Source organism: Hydra viridissima, unplaced genomic scaffold, assembly GCF_058129835.1.
Source record: "Hydra viridissima isolate aposymbiotic clone 2 unplaced genomic scaffold, HvirCarnegie_v1 scaffold_2, whole genome shotgun sequence".
NCBI lineage: Eukaryota > Metazoa > Cnidaria > Hydrozoa > Anthoathecata > Hydridae > Hydra > Hydra viridissima.
Window position 1 is genome coordinate 18,003,451 of NW_028324301.1, and position 18,728 is coordinate 18,022,178.

The 18,728-nt window shown below is 30.2% G+C and overlaps 4 protein-coding genes and 1 long non-coding RNA gene across 8 annotated transcripts; 4 read left to right on the plus strand and 1 right to left on the minus strand.

The window, feature by feature from the left end:
• Positions 1-170: 170 nt before the first annotated feature.
• On the minus strand, positions 171-1,569 carry LOC145182490 (potassium voltage-gated channel protein Shaker-like). The gene has a single exon (XM_080057640.2). The coding sequence runs from the start codon at positions 1,443-1,445 to the stop codon at positions 267-269; it is 1,179 nt and encodes a 392-aa protein (XP_079913766.2). The 5' UTR covers positions 1,446-1,569; the 3' UTR covers positions 171-266.
• A 3,083-nt stretch (positions 1,570-4,652) lies between these two features.
• LOC149892285 (potassium voltage-gated channel protein Shaker-like) lies at positions 4,653-6,987 on the plus strand. Of its 3 annotated transcripts, none has more exons than XM_090079258.1 (2): positions 4,653-4,945; positions 5,994-6,987. In XM_090079258.1, exon 2 carries the CDS (start codon positions 6,014-6,016, stop codon positions 6,851-6,853), a length of 840 nt encoding a protein of 279 aa, XP_089935384.1. In that variant the 5' UTR covers positions 4,653-4,945; positions 5,994-6,013; the 3' UTR covers positions 6,854-6,987. The 3 variants fall into 3 exon arrangements, with proteins under 3 accessions (XP_089935384.1, XP_089935383.1, XP_089935381.1); XM_090079257.1 differs by having other exon boundaries at positions 4,653-4,917; XM_090079255.1 differs by lacking the exon at positions 4,653-4,945 and having other exon boundaries at positions 5,694-6,987.
• Positions 6,988-7,848: 861 nt separating this feature from the next.
• LOC145186138 (potassium voltage-gated channel subfamily A member 10-like) lies at positions 7,849-11,650 on the plus strand. The gene has a single exon (XM_080062226.2). It carries the CDS (start codon positions 10,262-10,264, stop codon positions 11,363-11,365), a length of 1,104 nt encoding a protein of 367 aa, XP_079918352.2. The 5' UTR covers positions 7,849-10,261; the 3' UTR covers positions 11,366-11,650.
• A 1,352-nt stretch (positions 11,651-13,002) lies between these two features.
• LOC149892286 (uncharacterized) lies at positions 13,003-15,392 on the plus strand. Of its 2 annotated transcripts, none has more exons than XR_016450018.1 (3): positions 13,003-13,914; positions 14,030-14,267; positions 14,825-15,392. It is a non-coding gene; the product is annotated as an uncharacterized LOC149892286 (long non-coding RNA). The 2 variants fall into 2 exon arrangements; XR_016450019.1 differs by having other exon boundaries at positions 13,155-13,914; positions 14,048-14,267.
• Positions 15,393-15,567: 175 nt separating this feature from the next.
• Positions 15,568-18,513, plus strand: LOC145186053 (shaker-related potassium channel tsha2-like). Its single transcript, XM_080062111.2, has one exon. It carries the CDS (start codon positions 16,565-16,567, stop codon positions 17,666-17,668), a length of 1,104 nt encoding a protein of 367 aa, XP_079918237.2. The 5' UTR covers positions 15,568-16,564; the 3' UTR covers positions 17,669-18,513.
• The last annotated feature ends 215 nt before the right edge of the window (positions 18,514-18,728 follow it).

Sequence of the window (18,728 nt, forward strand, 5' to 3'; positions counted from 1 at the left end):
GTATATTCGCCAGACCATCGTGCTTGAATAAGCTTTAAACACTGTTTTTAATAAAAGATTTTTTTTTTTTTACCAATTACATATAGTTTAAAAACATCTTGAGTTTTTTTAATTTTACCCATTAAAATGGCTATAAGTTCATGTATATATTGTATTTTCTGCTTCAATAATTTGCACAATCGAAATATATTATATACAATATACTTTAACTGATATATTGGAAATATTGTAACTTATCTCTATTGGAAACATTTCTCAGCTTGTTGCTATCTTTTTGTTTTTATAGGAGTATTGATGTCTATCATAGTAACTTTAAACTTTTTTGAATGCATAGAAATATATTTTCCTCCTAAAGACAAGAGAGGAAGAATCATTGTTAAAGCTCCGACGGCTGCTGTAAATGCAGCGGATAACTTTCCGAGCACTGTAATGGGAATAACATCCCCGTACCCTAATGTTACTATAGTTTGTATAGCAACCCACATTCCCTCAGGTACACTGGAAACAGGACTATTTTTGTTTCCTGACTCAGCATAGTATATCACACTTCCTAATAAAGTTGCAGATATGATCATGAAGAAAACTAGCAAAAATAAATCTGTTAAACAGTTAGATAGGATTTCCAACACCGATGCTAGTGCTTGGAAATTTTTTGAAAGTCGCAGTAATCGGAGAATGCGAAAAGTTCTAAGAACTCGAATAAAAAGGATGCTGCCCATCTGATTTTCTTCCAAAATTACAAATAAAAGTGACGGAAATATCGCAAAAAAATCCACTATGTTGCTGATAGATCTTACGAATTTTAGTTTTGATGGCGAACTTATCAACCTGGTGAGGAATTCAACAAGGAAAAAAAAGTTTCCATATTTAGTGATTGAGTTCAGCAACTTTGTTAAAGCGGAGTTTCTAATGCTCTCTAATGTGCTAAAACAATCCATTGTCACACTAAAAATTATTAGAGACAGGGATGTATATGCAAATATACGGGCTAAATAAGAAGATTCTGGCACTTCCACAAACTGCCATACTTTTTGTAACTTTGTTAAGTTTATTGGTTCTATTTTATTCAGAGGTTCTTCTTCTTCTTCAATACCCTCGAGTATTTTCATAGATTTGATTGCGGCACGGTCTAAATCGTAAAAAATGCATTCTTCTTCAAATAACTCCATGGGCAAAAGTGGTGGTCGAGTTAAACGACCATTCGACTGATAGAAAAATAAAATCGAATCAAACGCAACCGCAGAGTGGTTAATGAAATATACGTTGGTAAGAGGATCAAAATAGTTCATTCGGCGTTTCTCGTCTCCCAAAAGTGTATGGGGAAAGCGATTTAATGTTTCCGAAAATGTTTCATAAATACACCCGGCGACATTTAAGCGAATTCGTTTAGAAGCACCCTTCGTAAAATTTTTTTTTGACATAACTCTTAAAAATTGTTTTTGCATTTAAACTTATAGTATACAAGCCCAAAAGGAAAGAGTTGGTAGGAAGTAATTGCTGTAGAAATAGAACATTGAAGGCTTTGTACTTTTAATGTAAGCTATTCATTTATTATGTAGTATATTTATAAATTATTTAGATTTCATATACTTTTATTGTCGCATTTTCTCCCTGCGAATTTTTAAGTGCTTGAAAAAGTTTAACTTCTTTTTAACGACTAATAAATTATTAAGACATAAAAAAAGCTCTTTTTTGTGTATTTTCTACACAACCCATTTTTAACACCGACTCTATATCCTAAACGTTAAAATTGTTTTAATAACAAAAATTGTTCTTGCCCTAAACTAAAGGATACCTCTCAACAATACATATTTAGCGAGTAAACGCTGTGGAATGTGTCACTGGATCTTGGAACCATCACAACATAGGTATTATTCGCAAGAAATGCATTAGTCATGGTTATGAAATGCAAACCGTTCTGGAAGATTTTGACAGTTTAAAAAATTGAATTTGCAAAAGTGTGCAAAAAAATTTAAAGTGTGACCAACAAAAATTAGTGCACAAGTTTTAAAGTTTAGTGCGCACTTTTTTGATTTTGGCTGTTAAAAGGTGTACATTCAAAAACACGTCATTTTAAAGGCGCGGGTGAAGTTAAAAGAAAATTTCTTTTTGAAAGTTAAAGGGGGCATTTATGAAAAAAACATTTGGTTGTAGTGTAAAAAGACAGTTTTCTTGGTTGTGAAAATGAAATTTTTGAATGTGCGTTCCTTGGTCTATAAACCACATATAAATATAAGTTATATTTTCCAAAAAACGATTGCCTATCAAATTTTTATTAGTTTTAAGCACGAGGTTTAAGCGTAGGTATTTAACTAAGTTAGGATATGTAATGGTCATTATATCAAGGGAAAGTGAGGGGTTTCACGTCGTTCCTTTCCTACAAATACATTTTTGGCTTTAGGAACTGGAACAACTTTTTACTTTAAAAAAAAAATGTCTAAAGGGCTATCAGAATAATTTCAAATTTAAATGCACACAAAATTTCAGCAATAGAAAGAAAGATCAGTTTTCAACAAACTCTCAGTTTAATATAACACACTCCTTCGTTTAAATTGTTATCAAGTTTACTATTTGAAAAAAGTTTAAATTTAATCGTGTGAAAAATGAATGATTAAAGCTTTAATGTGGGCGTTTCAAAGTAAGAATTTGTAAAAACTACTATCTTGATCTATCTTCTTTCACTGAAAAAACGATCTAAAACACATACCTTAAGAAAAACTTAAATACCGGCATATCATTTAGAGATGGTAGAGGAAAACTTGCCAAGAAATTTGTTTCATTTAGAACCTGGTAAATTGTATTTGATCACATAAATAGTTTTCCACAAGAAACCATTTATGAAACCATCATAATAATATGTTATTCCCTATGCCTAAGAAACCATCATAATAATATGTTATTCCCTATGCCTAAAAATACGACTTTGATGCAAGATGGCGCAAAGCGCCATACATCTACGACTGCAATTACCTGGATTAATGAGAACTTCACAAATGTTTGGAGAGATTGGCCAGGAAACTCTCCAGACCTAAATCCTCTGAAAATTTGCTAGTCTTATTTAAAGGATATGGTTTATGAAGAACCTAGATTTCCAGGATTAAAAATGATTATATAACCAAAACTTGTGTGAAAATTTTTGTCGTAGAATTTCGGACTTCTTAGCGAATAATGGCGATCATACAAGTTATTAATATACTTTGTTTTATTATGATCATGAAAGCAGATTAAATATAATTGCTTCTGAAAAAATTTTCTGAGTTTTTATTTCAAGACACAAGCATGTAGGAACTTTTGCGTCACTCTATAGAAATAGTTTGAGAGTTTGGACTAAATCCTGTGTTTTTTTTTTCCCCACGAGAAAATAAACTTAAGTATCTTCAATCTGACAGGTTTTTTATCCCAGGCTAAACAAAATTTTGTGTGATTTATCAGGGATATTATATATTCATATCAGGAAATAAGAGGAAATATCAGGGAATGATATTCAGCTTTTGTCAAATTTTTGGAGAATGTAACAGAATTTATCAAAAATGTAAAGAGCATTACAACATGAAGTAGTTCGTTGTCAGCTTTATGAAATTACAAAAAGGTGAATCCTCAGATATTTTTACTTTACCTGAGGAAGCAATTTCATCAAATGTGATTGAAAAAAATCTGTTTGAAAAAAATCCATGGTATGCCTATAGCAAAAAGAAAACGTAAGCATAACTGTGTAAATCATAGCATAAATAATTGAGATGTTAAGACCCAGAGGGATCTAAATCTGTTAGAAGTAATTCTGATAAAACATCAAAAGAATGTATGAACTTTATGTCGATAAATATTTTTATACAAATAAATACTATCATCCTATAAATGGCTTACGTTTTGAGTAGAGGAGGGGATGGGTTGCATAAAATATAATCGGGGAAATATGAAGGTTAGGCGATTCTGGCAATCAACACCTTAATCATAATTTGAATTTTTGTTTGTTACAAGTGTTTCACAGTTTCATTAAAATAAAGTCGTTTAAGGTTTTGTACTTTTGGTTCATTTTAACTACTAATTTTTTTTTCAAGGTTTGTACTTTTGGTTCATTTTAACTACTATTTTTTTTTTCAAGGTTTGTACTTTTGGTTCATTTTAACTACAAATTTTTTTTTTTTCATTGCTAACCGTTGATAAATAAAAAAAATATTTCAAACTTACAATTTTATAATTAAAATTTCATATATTTAATCAAAAAAACTCCTGATATTCAAAACTGGACCATGTATTAATGTTATGAATAAGAATCCTAACTCGACCATATATTGATGCTATGAATAGGAACTAATACAGAAAATATCGAATAAATGTATAGCTTATTTAAACTAAATATCAAATTCCAATTCAATTATTTTAGTTCTGAAAAAAAAAACAACTTAGAACCTTGTTATTCTAGGGTCGCAATACGCATGTTCGCTTACATCATCAAATATATTGCAGCCTTAGACTAATCAAATAATTATCACAAGACACGTTGAGATCCCTTTGAGAAATAAGAGCCGAAGATTTTAAATTACAGATAGAACAGACTTTTTCCCACTAAATTAATGATGGAAAGGATATAAATCAATCGAAAAAGTAATGAACAACTTTCAAATACAAAAGTAAAAGTTAGGAAATTAAAAAATAAAAGGAAGAGACTTGTTAAAAAGGGCGGCAGCCCTCTATCAGGTTGTTACTTGAAATTGGTAATGAATAGACGAAAAGTAAATATGCGATATTTGGTTAAGAAAAAAGCCTGAAAAAAAGCCTGAAAAAAAGCTGAAAAAAAGTATTTTAGTAAAGTTTAGGGAGAAAATGTTTGAAAAAAGCAGATTCCTTCGGATTGAAAATTAGAAGCATGAATAGTCAAGAAGATTACAAAGTTAAAAGAAGAAACAAATATAACAGGTTGGCCTTTCAATCTTGAAAGTTTTACGTAAGTTAAAGTAGCATTAAAGTTAACTATAAAAGAGGAAAGTTTTTTTCTTCAAAGTTGTTGATTCTAACTTCTTTAGAATATGCTTATCTTAAGCATATTAAGCCTAGGAATTTTGCTTATCTTAAATTGGAATATTTTTGATTTGATTATGGTTTTTAATCACGTGGTTTATTCATTCTTCTTTTTGGATATTGGGAAAAAACTGTTTTACTGTTACTCCCTGCCTAACCCACCAATTTTTTTTTATTTTAACAAAAACTTTATTTGTTCCCAAAATCAATTACCTTATATCTACCGGCTCCCACATTCTTCACGCTTCTCATTTTATTCTCTTTAACCTTTGACAATTGTTTTAACATGATTCAACGTTTTTAAACTTTTACACGTTTTATCTTCAAAGACCCAAGGTTTTTCAAAATAAAGTAATTTTATATCGAATTTTAAAATATTACAGTTCAGATTGAGGCCTTTCTTTTAAAAATTGATTGTCGTGACGGCCAGTGTTCTTAAAAAACTTTAGTAATTTATATTTTCAGTTTTTTAAAAAAAACCACGTCTTTAATCGAGAACTAAAAATAAATAAATCCATGAAAATACCAGATCACAATGAATAATAAATAATTACTCTAAACTATAAACTTTAAATACCTTCTTTGTTAACAGTAAACGACAATAAAAAATTAAAAACTGTCTCAGCATCATAAGGTGTTGTTTAAAATCTCTAGATTAGAGAAGGTTTACTATTCTTTTAAAACTGTTTTGGATATGCAGAAACCCGTCAATAAAGAGCGTATTCGCTTTAACGTCGCCGGGTTTATGTTTGAGACGTTTTTAGAAACATTAAATCGGTTTCCTCATACACTCTTGGGAGACGTTTCACGTCGAAAGGATTATTTTGACTCTAAAACTAACGTATATTTTTTAAATCGTTCCCCAGCTGCATTTGAAGCTATTTTGTATTTTTATCAGTCCAACGGCTGTTTAATCCGACCGAAATTTTTGCCTATGGATATATTTGAGTATGAATGCGAATTTTACAATTTAGGTGAAAATGTCGTCAATTCAATGAAAGAGAGCGAAGGATTTTATTTTAATACTGTAGAAGAATGCACAAAAAAAGAAATGCCGACAACTAGGCTGGTTTTGGAAGAAACAGATTCTTCTATCTGCACACGAATTTTTACATTAACTTCAATATTGTTAATAGTTCTTGCGGTTGTTACGGATTGCTTAAGCACTTTGGACGTATGTAATAACTCTTTAACGCCATTTGCTTTAAAACTAATAAATTTTTTTGCCAATATTTTTTATGGTATTGAATTTATTGTGCGCTTAATAAAAGCACCGTCAAAAACAGAGTTTATAAAATCTACTGCAAACACATTGGACTTTATCTCTATTTTTATCTCAATTCCACTGATGGTAGTTGAAGAAAACTATAGATATGGAGTGCTTTCAGGCCGCTGCCTCAAAATGATTCGTATATTAAGGTTATTCCGAACTTCGAAGATTTTTCGCTCACTCTCAGTTGTTATGAACATTTTGACAGTGTGTTTTGGAGAGCTTATCATGCTACTTTATTGTATAATAATTTCTTTTACAATAGTCGGAAACATAATTTATTTAGTAGAACTAGAAGATAGAACAAGTCCTGTCACCAGTGCTCCGGAGGGGATTTGGCTTGCTATGCAGACGATGGTTACATTAGGTTATGGTGATGTAATACCTAGTACCATATTGGGTAAAATATCAGCCGCATTGGCTGCAGCTATTGGAGCGGTTATGGCTATACCCCTTTTTACACTTGGTGGAAAATTTGTTATTTTTTATGCAAAGGTCTTTAAAATAACTGTAACTGATTATAAAACTAAAAAAAGGGAGATTTATGAACCTATGAACCAATAATTTATCGATATCTTATGAACCCCGTTGTTTATCCATAACTTACTTATACAAGTGGACAAATATTTTACCAGAAAATAGCATTAGCTTTTAAAAAATATTTAATATATAACATTTAATGTAAAATTGTTTGGATAGTATAACCTGATTTTAATTCACATATCTTTTTCTTCTAAATTAGACCCTCCATTCTTAAATTCGTTGTGGCATGTAATTTTACATGTGCCAAAATATTTTAAGAAACTATCTAACGTCTGCAGTTGCATTATTATTTTCTGACTTCCTGGGAATCTCCGCAGCGATAAGAATCTACGCAAAAAATGTTCGGTAATTTTTTCCATAAGAAGTTTATATTTTTTAAAATTAACATGCAACATTTTTGTTAACTTTTGCTACTCAATATTTTTTAAATATTTTACAAATTTAACACAAATTCTTTTTTGATTAATTTCTTTATTCTAAGCAGTAAAATCTCAACGAAACACTGCAGCATTTCATTGATGAATAAATGAAAAAACGAAACACTGCAGCATCTCACTACTTGTGATGCATAAATGAAAATGATGTATAGCATAAGATTTAAGATATAACAAGAAATTATGCAACAAAATCAGCATTTCTCTCATAGTTAAAATCAAGTTACATATTGGATTGATTAAGATAATTGCACAAGCTCGCACACATACACGCGCACGAATTTACACGCACACTTGCACACACACACACACAGACTCGCACGCAAGTGGTGAACTTATAATTTTGCCGCTTAAGAGCTACAATGAAAATTAGTCGTCCTTATGATGTTAATATGAAAACATAAAATAGTTTCCATATTAATATCATAATTTCAAAAAATATGTAAAAATAACATTATAGTATTAAAAATATTTCTTTCATACACCATATTTTTGAAATAAAGAATAAAGGCCAGCTTTTTAATCAGCACCGATTTGATGATAAGAATTACGATCTTGCAAGCATTCCCCATCAACTTTTTTTTTTTATGCATAATTTTTCATCTTTTTAAAACCGAAAACTACCTCCCCGTTCCACGTTAGGATATAAATCTAGAAGGTTTTATCGACGTCAGTGACATCAAGAGCTTTTTAAGCTTTATCAGCACACAAAAAATACATAAAGAACAAAAACTTCCATTTCCATATTCAATCTCTCAAGTATGACATTCTATATAACTTGATTCGAATTTGAATAAAGCAAACACACTCGCACGCATGTTATGCACACGGAGATACATGAGTGTGTATAACTTGCGTCTATATATATATATATATAACAAGTGTGCGTGTGTGTGTGTATTTATATACATGTATTTGCGTGTGTATAATTTGTGTGTTGCATTATTCGAATTTGAATCGAGTTACATTATGTTATGTCATAAATCATCATAGATCTCATCACATTATTCTTGATGCTACTTTCACGAATTCGAATATATCTGCATCATCTATTAACCACTTAACTTACCCACATTGGTATTTAAGGTACTGAAGAGACCTCATAACACCCATCTATAAATATGAATTTAATAATTTTTGTAACTTCTAACCAAAGCTATTGAATTCTTTGTTTGCCTTTATTCCTTTCTATCACATATTATTAGCTTTTGATTAGCAAAAGAACATATTTTATTGATAATCATTGAAATTCATGATGGTGGTTTTAAGAAAGTGAAACGGTTTGTTTTTGATTTCAAGTTGAACGATGCTCATGGAAACATTAAAACGTTATTTTTATTATACAATGGTAACAAAATGTTTACTACATTGTGAAAATTTGGACTTTTAATCATCCTTAAGAGTGAGAAGCGGTTTTCCATTTAAATAGAAAATTTCTCAACCAAAATTCAAACAACCTAAAATCAAAAACAGTTCATTAGTTCCCCTCATCCTAAAGCTACATACCCCAAATACCCCAATTTATAGACAATTAAGAAAAACTAACAAAATAATTAAAACTGTTTATGTAAAATCTTGTTTTGTAATTGGAATACGAGACATAAAACGAACCGAAATTCAAAATGTTAAAGTTTTACAAGTTTAAACAGTTTATCAATATCAAGGATTCTCTCGTATTCTTAAATACAAATGATATTGCATAGATTTCCCCGGGAGACTGGAACCTTGAATAGCGTGTAAAAGTAATGAAGCAATATTTTCTCAAATTATGTCAGCTATACACTGGTTCAGATTCTTATAACTGCTAGTTAAAGTTCTTATAATCAGTGGTTCGGGTTCGCCAGTTTATTCAACACAAATAATCTCAATTCAATCTGATACTTTAAACAAGGTGAACTGATATCTGAACTGAAGATAACCGTAAGTTCGAAATTTGGTGACTAAAAACTGCACACATTAAAAATTTTTTAATCCACAACAAAAAACAAAGTTTTTTAATGAATTTTTTAAATTTTAAATTGAGGCAGAAATAGCTCCACCAATCAGTGACTGTACTGGATTTATTTTTGTGTTGTTCCCATCCAAAAAAAGAAATATATCAAAGAAAGCTGCATCAGCGTTGATGCGTCACAACGAAAAATACATCTTTCAATTTATTAGAGTAGTTTTCAACACAGATGACGATATGGCAACATTTTCAAGTAATACAATGCCACATTACTCTTGATTTTTTAATCAAATTTGTAGGAATAAGATAAAGAAATTACATACCTCTAAAAGAAGATCCCTTTAAGCGATGAAAACTGAATACAATTAAATCTATAGATACATGCATACATACATACATACATACATACATACATACATACATACATACATACATACATACATACATACATACATACATACATACATACATACATACATACATACATACATACATACATACATACATACATACATACATACATACATACATACATACATACATACATACATACATACATACATACATACATACATACATACATACATACATACATACATACATACATACATACATACATACATACATACATACATACATACATACATACATACATACATACATACATACATACATACATACATACATACATACATACATACATACATACATACATACATACATACATACATACATACATACATACATACATACATACATACATACATACATACATACATACATACATACATACATACATACATGGGGGTTAGTCTGATAACTTTGAATAATTAATGGCATCCAAAATTGCTTTTTTTCATACGTTATATTTAAAATAAGAATGGTTAAATACAATATAGAATAGGTAAACTCAATATAAATAATTAAAGATTTTGTTTAATAAAAAAAAGAACGAAAACTTTTAAAGGCACCTTTGAAAAATGAATTATTTTGGGATCTTCCCACGATCAAAAGTTCTTTTTTTATTTTTTTTTACCAATTTTAGCTATGGTTTTTCAAAATCGAGTTCGTTTCAATGTTGCTGGAATTATATATGAAACGTTTTTAGAAACGTTAAACAGATATCCAGACACTCTTTTGGGTGATCCATCTCGTAGAATAAACTTTTTTGATTCAATTACTCAAGTTTACTTTTTCAACCGTTCTCCGGACGCTTTCGAAGCAGTATTGTATTTTTATCAGTCAAATGGTTGCTTAATTCGACCGCCTTTTTTGCCAATGGAATTATTTGAGTGTGAGTGCAAATTTTACGATTTGTCAGAAAATTATGTAACATCAATGAAAAAAAGAGAAGGCTTTGATTACATCCCGAAAGTACGCCAGAAAGTCAAGAACAATACAATTCTCCAAAAGTTATGGCAATTTTTGGAAGAACCGCACTCTTCTTTACAAGCAAGAATTTTTCATTCTGTATCACTTGTGCTAGTTGTTTTTGTCGTGATAGTTGACTGCCTTTCCACTTTGGAAATATTTCAAAGTGGGTCGTTTTTGATGGTAATGAATGCAGTCACTTACTCTTTTAATATTTTTTTCGCTTTAGAAATGATTGCGCGACTTTTAAGTGCTCCATCAAAAATAAAATTTTTAAGATCAATTGCGAATGCATTGGACTTCTTTACTATTTTTGTATCACTTCCTTTGTTGGCAGTTGAAAACAAGAACGGAGCTGTCTTCAGTCGGTGTCTAAGAATGTTTCGAGTATTTAGATTGATACGAATTTCCAAATCATGCCAAACCCTGTTAATCGTTTTACATATTTTAGCATCGTGTATAAAGGAGCTGGTGGGTCTATTATTTTACATGATGATATCTTTCACCATTTTTGGAAGCATTATATATTTAGCCGAGCTGGATGATAAAACAAGCCCTGTGACCAGTGTTCCAGAAGGCATGTGGCTTGCTATGCAAACGATGGTTACATTAGGTTATGGTGACATTATTCCAGTTACCTTTCTAGGAAAATTAACAACAGCCTTTTGCGCTGCTATTGGTGTTGTAATTACTATTCCGCTATTAGCTTTAGGCGGGAAGTATTTTGCTCTTTATACAAAGACTTTTAAGATTACTATAGTGGATTGCGAGGCTCTTTAACGTGTTCTTATGATAATATATGAAACTCTTGAATTTATAACAAAAGAACCTGCTCATTCTGCGTTAAAAATTTCTATTTACACTCACATTACTATCAAAAGATTTTTTTTCAGAATATGATTATTTCTTCTTTTTCGTATTTATCGTAACTTGTTTGTTGGCATAGTCGTCTTGAGCATTTCCAATAATCTATTTTTGTTAAATAAGGTTACAGAAAAAAGAAAAATATATAAAACAACGCATGTTGATTTTAAACCAGTAAAAAAGTAGCTTCAGTTTCAAAAACATTTTTCTTATTTTTATTTCCGCCATTATATTTTTAACCATCGTAACTTTTGAATCATACCCACGTAATTTTGATTTAAGCGTTTGTTAAATAGTTTTATTAAATCGGTTTATGATCTTCATGTATTTATTGAGTCGCTCTTTTATTTAAAAAAATTTCACCAACAATTTTCTTGAAAGATTAAAATTCCATTTTTAAGAAAACCGATTTTTTTAAAAACTGAGTTCGTTGCATTTTTCAAATTCAATAAGCAATTGACTTTTAAGTTTGCCACAATTACCCTAAACTTGGAACAAGAGTTATTTCTAAACTGTGAAAATACTTAATACTACGAAGTATAACAAATATTGTAGCGTACAAGTTAAATATACTAAAAAGTAAAAGTAAACAAAAACCCAATACTGCTTGTAGTAAATTACGGACCAGATTCCTATTTGATTTACTGTAAATGACCGAGTTAGTCCCTAGCGGTCTATTTAACAGCTCATTTTCTTCAATGTCGTTTATCTGCAGCATGTGTACTTTCAGAGCTGTGTTATCAATTTTGCAATGCTGATCTTTCCTCCTGGGAGCTTATTTAGAATGGGGGTTTATTTAAGAACTTGAGCTTTATGTATGGGTAGGGGGTTATACGAAAGGTTGGCTAACTCGGTCATTTACGGTATGCAAAGATTAAGAGACAGGTCAGTAAATTTTAGGATTACCTGCTACGTGAACATTTGAATTTAGCTTCGTGTACAGAACTGAAGATCGCAGGAGGAAAATCTCTCTTTCCAATTTCTCTAAAATGTTTGAAAACACTTATCACCTTATGTCGTAAGAAATTTCGAAACAATCAAACTTTTTATTCAAATTTTAAAAAGCTTGTGGGTATTTTTCTACAAATTTCAGTGGTTTTTACCCAAGAAAGTTATCAACGCCAATATACTGTTGTATTGTTGGTTCATTTTGCCAAATGTCATCAATGGCTTTTTTTCGAGTAGATTTGAATGTTGGCGTTCTTTTTTTGTGTAAATCACTGAAATATGTTTGTTAAATGCTCCCAGTATTTTTTTCAGGTTTTTGTAACAATTTATTACTAGACTTGTACATCACTCAAATTAATCGTTACAAAAAACTCCTTTAAGTCTGTTACAAATTCATAGGGTTCAAAGTACCTCGAAAAGTATGTCTTGGGGTAAATTTCTCAAAAGGCTAAAAATTGACAGTAAAATTTTACACATTTGAGTTTCCTAAATATTTGGCATCATCTTCGCGTTTTGATTGAGTGATGTTACGAGGAGGGAGAATTAAGCTTAAAGCAACGGTTAGGAAAAGACTTTGACACACACGGAAATTTGTTTAACCTGTCATGTAAATAAATGAAGAGCAGGTGTTAACAACCATAAACAAGCAAAAATTATAAAAGCTCAACTAATAAAAGTTAAAAGGACAGTTCTTTGATGAGGGAATTATTTTTATAATTTATTTAATAATCGATGATTTAATGATTATTTTTAAATAATCATTAAGTATTAACGAGGGAACAGTTCGGAGAAATCAGTTTTTAGAGAGAGAGAAATTTTTTTTGGTTGAAAAGTTTTCGGATAAACAAGAAGTTTTAAAGATAAACAAAAAGAAAAGTAGCGGAAACTCGGCTACTCCTTATACAGAAGAAGAGATATTCGTTTAAAAAAAAGAATAAAAGAGGAGTAATTGATAAAAGCAGTATTAGACGCTACAAGGAGAGTTGAAAAAATTATTATTTTTAATTTTATTATTTGTAATGAATAAAAGAGTGCTAACCACCATTACACGTTAATAGAACTTTATATTGTGAATTATGGTATAACAGAATTTTTTGAGGACGGACAACACAACCTTAACGCTTTAACAACCTAACCCTATTTCATACCATTTACTCCAGCTGATTCCAACTGATTCCAACTGATTCCAACTGATTCCAACTGATTCCAACTGATTCCAATTGATTCCAACTGATTCCAACTGATTCCAACTGATTCCAACTGATTCCAACTGATATAACATGCACTGTCAAAAACGGATGATAGATATTTACTTGCCCGCACAAAGCGGATTTGTATCTGATAATTTGCCTGAAATTTCAGCTGACTCACGGCGCCATCAAAAACTTTTTACAAACTATACAGAAGCCATCTTTACATGGAAATATTGGATAAGGACGATGGTTATAAAGAAGAAGAAGAAGAAGAAGAAGAAGAAGAAGAGGAAGAGGAAGAAGAAGAAGTAACTTGGGAATCTGGTAAGCTTTACTTCCCAACCAACAGGAACTTTTTGAGATTTGCTTTTTTAATACTAAACTTTATAATCATTTATTACCTTCAAATATTTTTTTTACTGAAAAAAACTCTAAACAGTATTTTGCATATTAAAAGCCAGGGAATGTGAAATAATGAAGATAAGTGAAGATCTCTACCCCAAACTTCATGTCATACAAAATTGAACAGCGCAGTTAAGAAACAAAAATAGAATGACAAAGGACAGCATAAATAGAATGACTGGTTAGGAAGCGTAAATATGGAATTAATCTGTTTCTCTCTCGGACAAAAAGAAAACAAGTATAAGCATTGAAGAAATCAGAGAGAAGACCCATAGGTATCCACTTTTTCTAGTTTTATAAAAAAATTGAGTTTTGTGTTTGAAGATTTCATCCTTAATATCCTTAAGTATCCTTAATGTCAATCGTTTTTAAACACCTCAATAGTCCATAATAACAGTATGCTGTAAGAAGTAAGACTTGTATGTTTTAAGAAATAATTGGTAAGAAGTAATAGGGAAACACCAGTACACAATAAGAAGGACGCAAAAGTGAAAATTAATAAAAATGGACATCTGTGAAAGTGGATCTTTTTTCCGTTCAGTCTTCAATTGTGAATGCACCAAATACGAAATTTGCTGTGGTTACGTCATTACTGCTAACTTTATTCGTAACTAAAAAAAAGTTCTCGGAGAGACGCAAAGTAACCGATTTATTAAAAATTCACTTTGATTTAGCACAATACCGAACAAAGAGAGATTATTTTAGTTTGTTAGTAAAACTTTGGCTTTTTTCAGTCATAAAATATAAATACTATTATAAATGATATTATAGAGTTAAAATATTATTTCGTTTAAATAACTTTAAATATTGAGTTAATATTTATTTCATTTAGATAAAACAACATTTCCAAATGATGCTAAATTTACGTCGACGCAGACACCTTCAAGAATCAAAAGTTTTTATTCTAAAAACCTACCTGACTCATCGGGATTTTTTCGCCTCAAAATTTAGAAAATCTATCAACAAAAATGAACCGAGACCAAAATAATTACATTTAACTAAGTTTGAAAGTTTTGCAACGTTAAGATTTAATCAATTTTAATTTTCATAAACTTTTCCATACAACAAGAAAAAAGTATTTATTCTTGAGAAAAATACAATAGATTTGCTAGCACCCCCCTTTCCTCCCCCCCCCCCAGCCCAACAAAGTTTGGTATTTTTAAATGACAAAGCGTTTACTACTATTGTAATTTACATTTTATAAATAATAATAAAAGTATTAACAATAATAAAAATATAGTTAATATTTACTGCAATAGTAATAATAGTAAAAACAATATAATTAAAATAATTATAACAATTGTATATTGTAATTTAAAAAAACAAATGTAGCAATTTAAAGATCTTACAAAAACTTTTTGTGTATTTACAACTGTAGATGATTGATTGTAAAACATTACCCCCTGTTTACCTTTTATGGTTTGTTTCTTCTTTGTGTTATCTCGTAATATCTGCGTGTTATCTCTCAATCTTTTGACGTTTTTTAAAAGTTAAAGAGGAATAAACCTGATCTTTGATAATCCTTACAATATCCATCGAGTTTAAATAGAAAAAGGGATTATATGTTTGAAAAGCACTTTTTAAAAAACATCTGCTGTTCAATATTTTTGTTTTGAAACTTATAGTATAATAAAGTCTAATGCATTATGTATTCAATAGAGGTGTCTTAATAAATTAGAAAAATTAGTAAAAGTAGTTTTGCAAAACAACGACACTCAGACTTGTTCATTATATCTTACATGAAGTTTTATTGACTTTAAAAATGGAGTGAACGCTGAATGAAAGTTAGCTTGCTTAGAGTTTTGGAAAGAACAGTATGGTTTTTTTGTTTTCCTCTATTTTTCATTTAAAAACAAGTTATGAATGGTTTGAAGAGGATCTCTGATCGCTCGTCACAAATTCAGAAATATAAAAACGATCGACAATCAAGGTGACGCATTGTTTGTATTCTCTAAAACTAAAACTGATTTTAAATAAAAATGTCGAGACTAAAAGAATAAATCAGACAACGCATTGCAAGGGGAAAGTTGAAGTGAAGACCGATATTATTTATAATTCATTACAGAAGGAGTGGTAACGAGCCAATGTTTAACACAAAATATTATGTAACACGATTTTTAGAAAACCGTGCATTCTGAAACCCTTAACGAAATAAAAGCATTGTTTCTTTGAACCTTAAAATATTGCTTTACGTTTTAAATAAATATTTTATATAATTGTTTTATATAAATACTTTATATAAATGTTCTATATATATATATATATATATATATATATTAGCAAGAGGAGCTGGTTTTCATTTTTTCACACAAAGTACTTTATTAATTTTCATTTCTACCAAAAAGATAATATTACCGTAAAAAACTTTATTTTGATGCTCGGTCATCTTCCTTTTATGTGACCGTCATCTTCTTGTGCTTTTAAAATAGATGAATTTTTCAAATATTCGTTTTAATTATTAATTACACTCGTGTCTTTATTATTTCAATGGAAAATAGTAAAAAGAAGCAAATCCAAACAAAAGTACAATTTATTACCACCGGCAAACTAAAAAATTCTGTCTATAACTTCTATGAGTTCATCGGTAAATAAACGAGTTCGTCTGAACGTCTCTGGAAGGGTGTACGAAACCTATTTGAAGACCTTAAACAGATATCCATGCACATTATTAGGAAATGCTTTGCGTAGAACTGAATACTTTAATGCAAAAGACAATGCCTACTTTCTGGATCGATCTCCAGTTGCGTTTGAGGCAATCTTGTTTTTTTATCAGTCCAACGGCTGCTTAATTCGACCGAGTTTTATGAAAATGGATTTGTTTGAGGAAGAATGTATTTTTTACGACTTAGGTGAACAAGTTATCAAAACAATGAAAGAACGCGAGGGTTATGATTGCTACGAGAGCATTTCAAAACGTATAGAAGAAAAGACAAAATTACAAAAAGTTTGGCAGTTTTTTGAAGAACCAGAGTCCTCGTTACCAGCAAAAATCTTCGGAGCATTTTCTTTAATACTCATTTTTTTTGTAATTGGAGTGGACTGCTATGCTACATTAAAAGCTCATCAAATGCCGAACATTTTTATTTTGAGCATAATTAATTTGTCATCAAATGTATTTTTTGCTCTAGAATTTATCGCTCGGTTAATATGTACCCCGTCAAAATCAAAGTTTGTTAAGTCCTTTGGAAACATGCTGGACTTTTTTGCAATATTTCCTTCATTTCCACTAATATTCTTTGAAGGTAAATATGTCGACGGATTAATTTTCGGTCGAATCTTTAGAACTTTTCGGATACTGAGGTTAATGCGTACATCAAAGAATTTCAAGTCAATATCTGTCACATTGGAAATACTGTCGGAATGTATTGGTGATGTAATCACCCTATTATTTTGTATTCTAATAGCATGCACTCTTTGTGGGAATCTAATATATTTTGCAGAACTAGACAATAAAAATAGCACTGTGGTAAGTGCACCAGAAGGCATGTGGTTGGTTCTTCAGACCATAGTAACGTTAGGTTACGGTGATGTGGTTCCCATTACAATATTAGGAAAGGTATTAACTGCGTTTACTGCAGCGGTCGGAGTTGTAATGGCATTTCCATTCTTATCATTCGGAGGAAAATATTTTCATGCATACGCCAAAATATACAAAGTTACTATCGTTGATTATTAATTATCCGAGTAAGTTAAGAACGATCCGAGTAAGTTAATTACGATTCGAGTAAGTTAAGAACGATCCGAATAAGTTAAGAACAACGAGAATAGAAATAAACCGTATTAACTGTGAAACTTCGTCAAAAGAGAGAGTTCTTTTTTTGTCACTTGGTGTAAAATGTTTTTTGTTTTTTTTTAATAAAAAAAAAAAAAAGAAGAAGAAGAAGAAGTAACGAATAATATTCGAATATCGTTTAGGAAAGTTTTTAATTGTTACACTTCACCATTCCAAATATCTTTACGAGTCGCAGGGATTTCTATTATTACAATATGATTATTCAACAACATTTAGCATATATTTTTATAAAAGTAAAGATTTGAAATTTTATCTATTACTAAAATAACATCAAAAAAAATTCCCCATGAATATTTAACACGGCGATATTATTTAAAGAGCCATCTTCAATAGTGTAGCATGTATGAATGCGTATGTGTGTTTGTGTGAATATGTGAATGTGTGTACTCTACATTGAGTCTGCCGATGCAGCTTGAAATTTTACACAATTTATCAAACAAGATCAAATTTATCAAATTTTACACAATTTATCAAACAAGATATATCATATTTTAGGCTCGTAATAAACTCTGTAAAGTGGCAAATTTATCAAACAAGATATATCATATTTTAGGCTCGTAATAAACTCTGTAAAGTGGCAAATTTATCAAACAAGATATATCAAATTTTAGGCTGGTAATAAACTCTGTAAAGTGGCAAATTTATCAAACAAGATATATCAAATTTTAGGCTCGTAATAAACTCTGTAAAGTGGCAAATGGCTTACAAAGTTATCCTTGTCATCGAGCTTTTTCTGAATTATTTTGTAAGTGAACTTGAAATTTAACATGTTTATTAAAAAAAAGTTTGTAAAAAAAAGTTTGTAAAAAATTAAATGTTTGTAAAAAAAAGTTATGAAAACACTGAGTTTTACCTTTGTGATTTAAGAAGTTGACCTCTGCTAATTTTAATTCCATGTAACAAATGAAAAAAGAAAAATATCAAGTGTATCATTTACTAAAAA

Bases quoted from the DNA above. Each gene is read 5' to 3' on its own strand.
- LOC145182490 (XM_080057640.2), bottom strand. From the start codon at position 1,445: ATGCAAAAACAATTTTTAAGAGTTATGTCAAAAAAAAATTTTACGAAG.
- LOC149892285 (XM_090079255.1), top strand. From the start codon at position 5,714: ATGCAGAAACCCGTCAATAAAGAGCGTATTCGCTTTAACGTCGCCGGG.
- LOC145186138 (XM_080062226.2), top strand. From the start codon at position 10,262: ATGGTTTTTCAAAATCGAGTTCGTTTCAATGTTGCTGGAATTATATAT.
- LOC145186053 (XM_080062111.2), top strand. From the start codon at position 16,565: ATGAGTTCATCGGTAAATAAACGAGTTCGTCTGAACGTCTCTGGAAGG.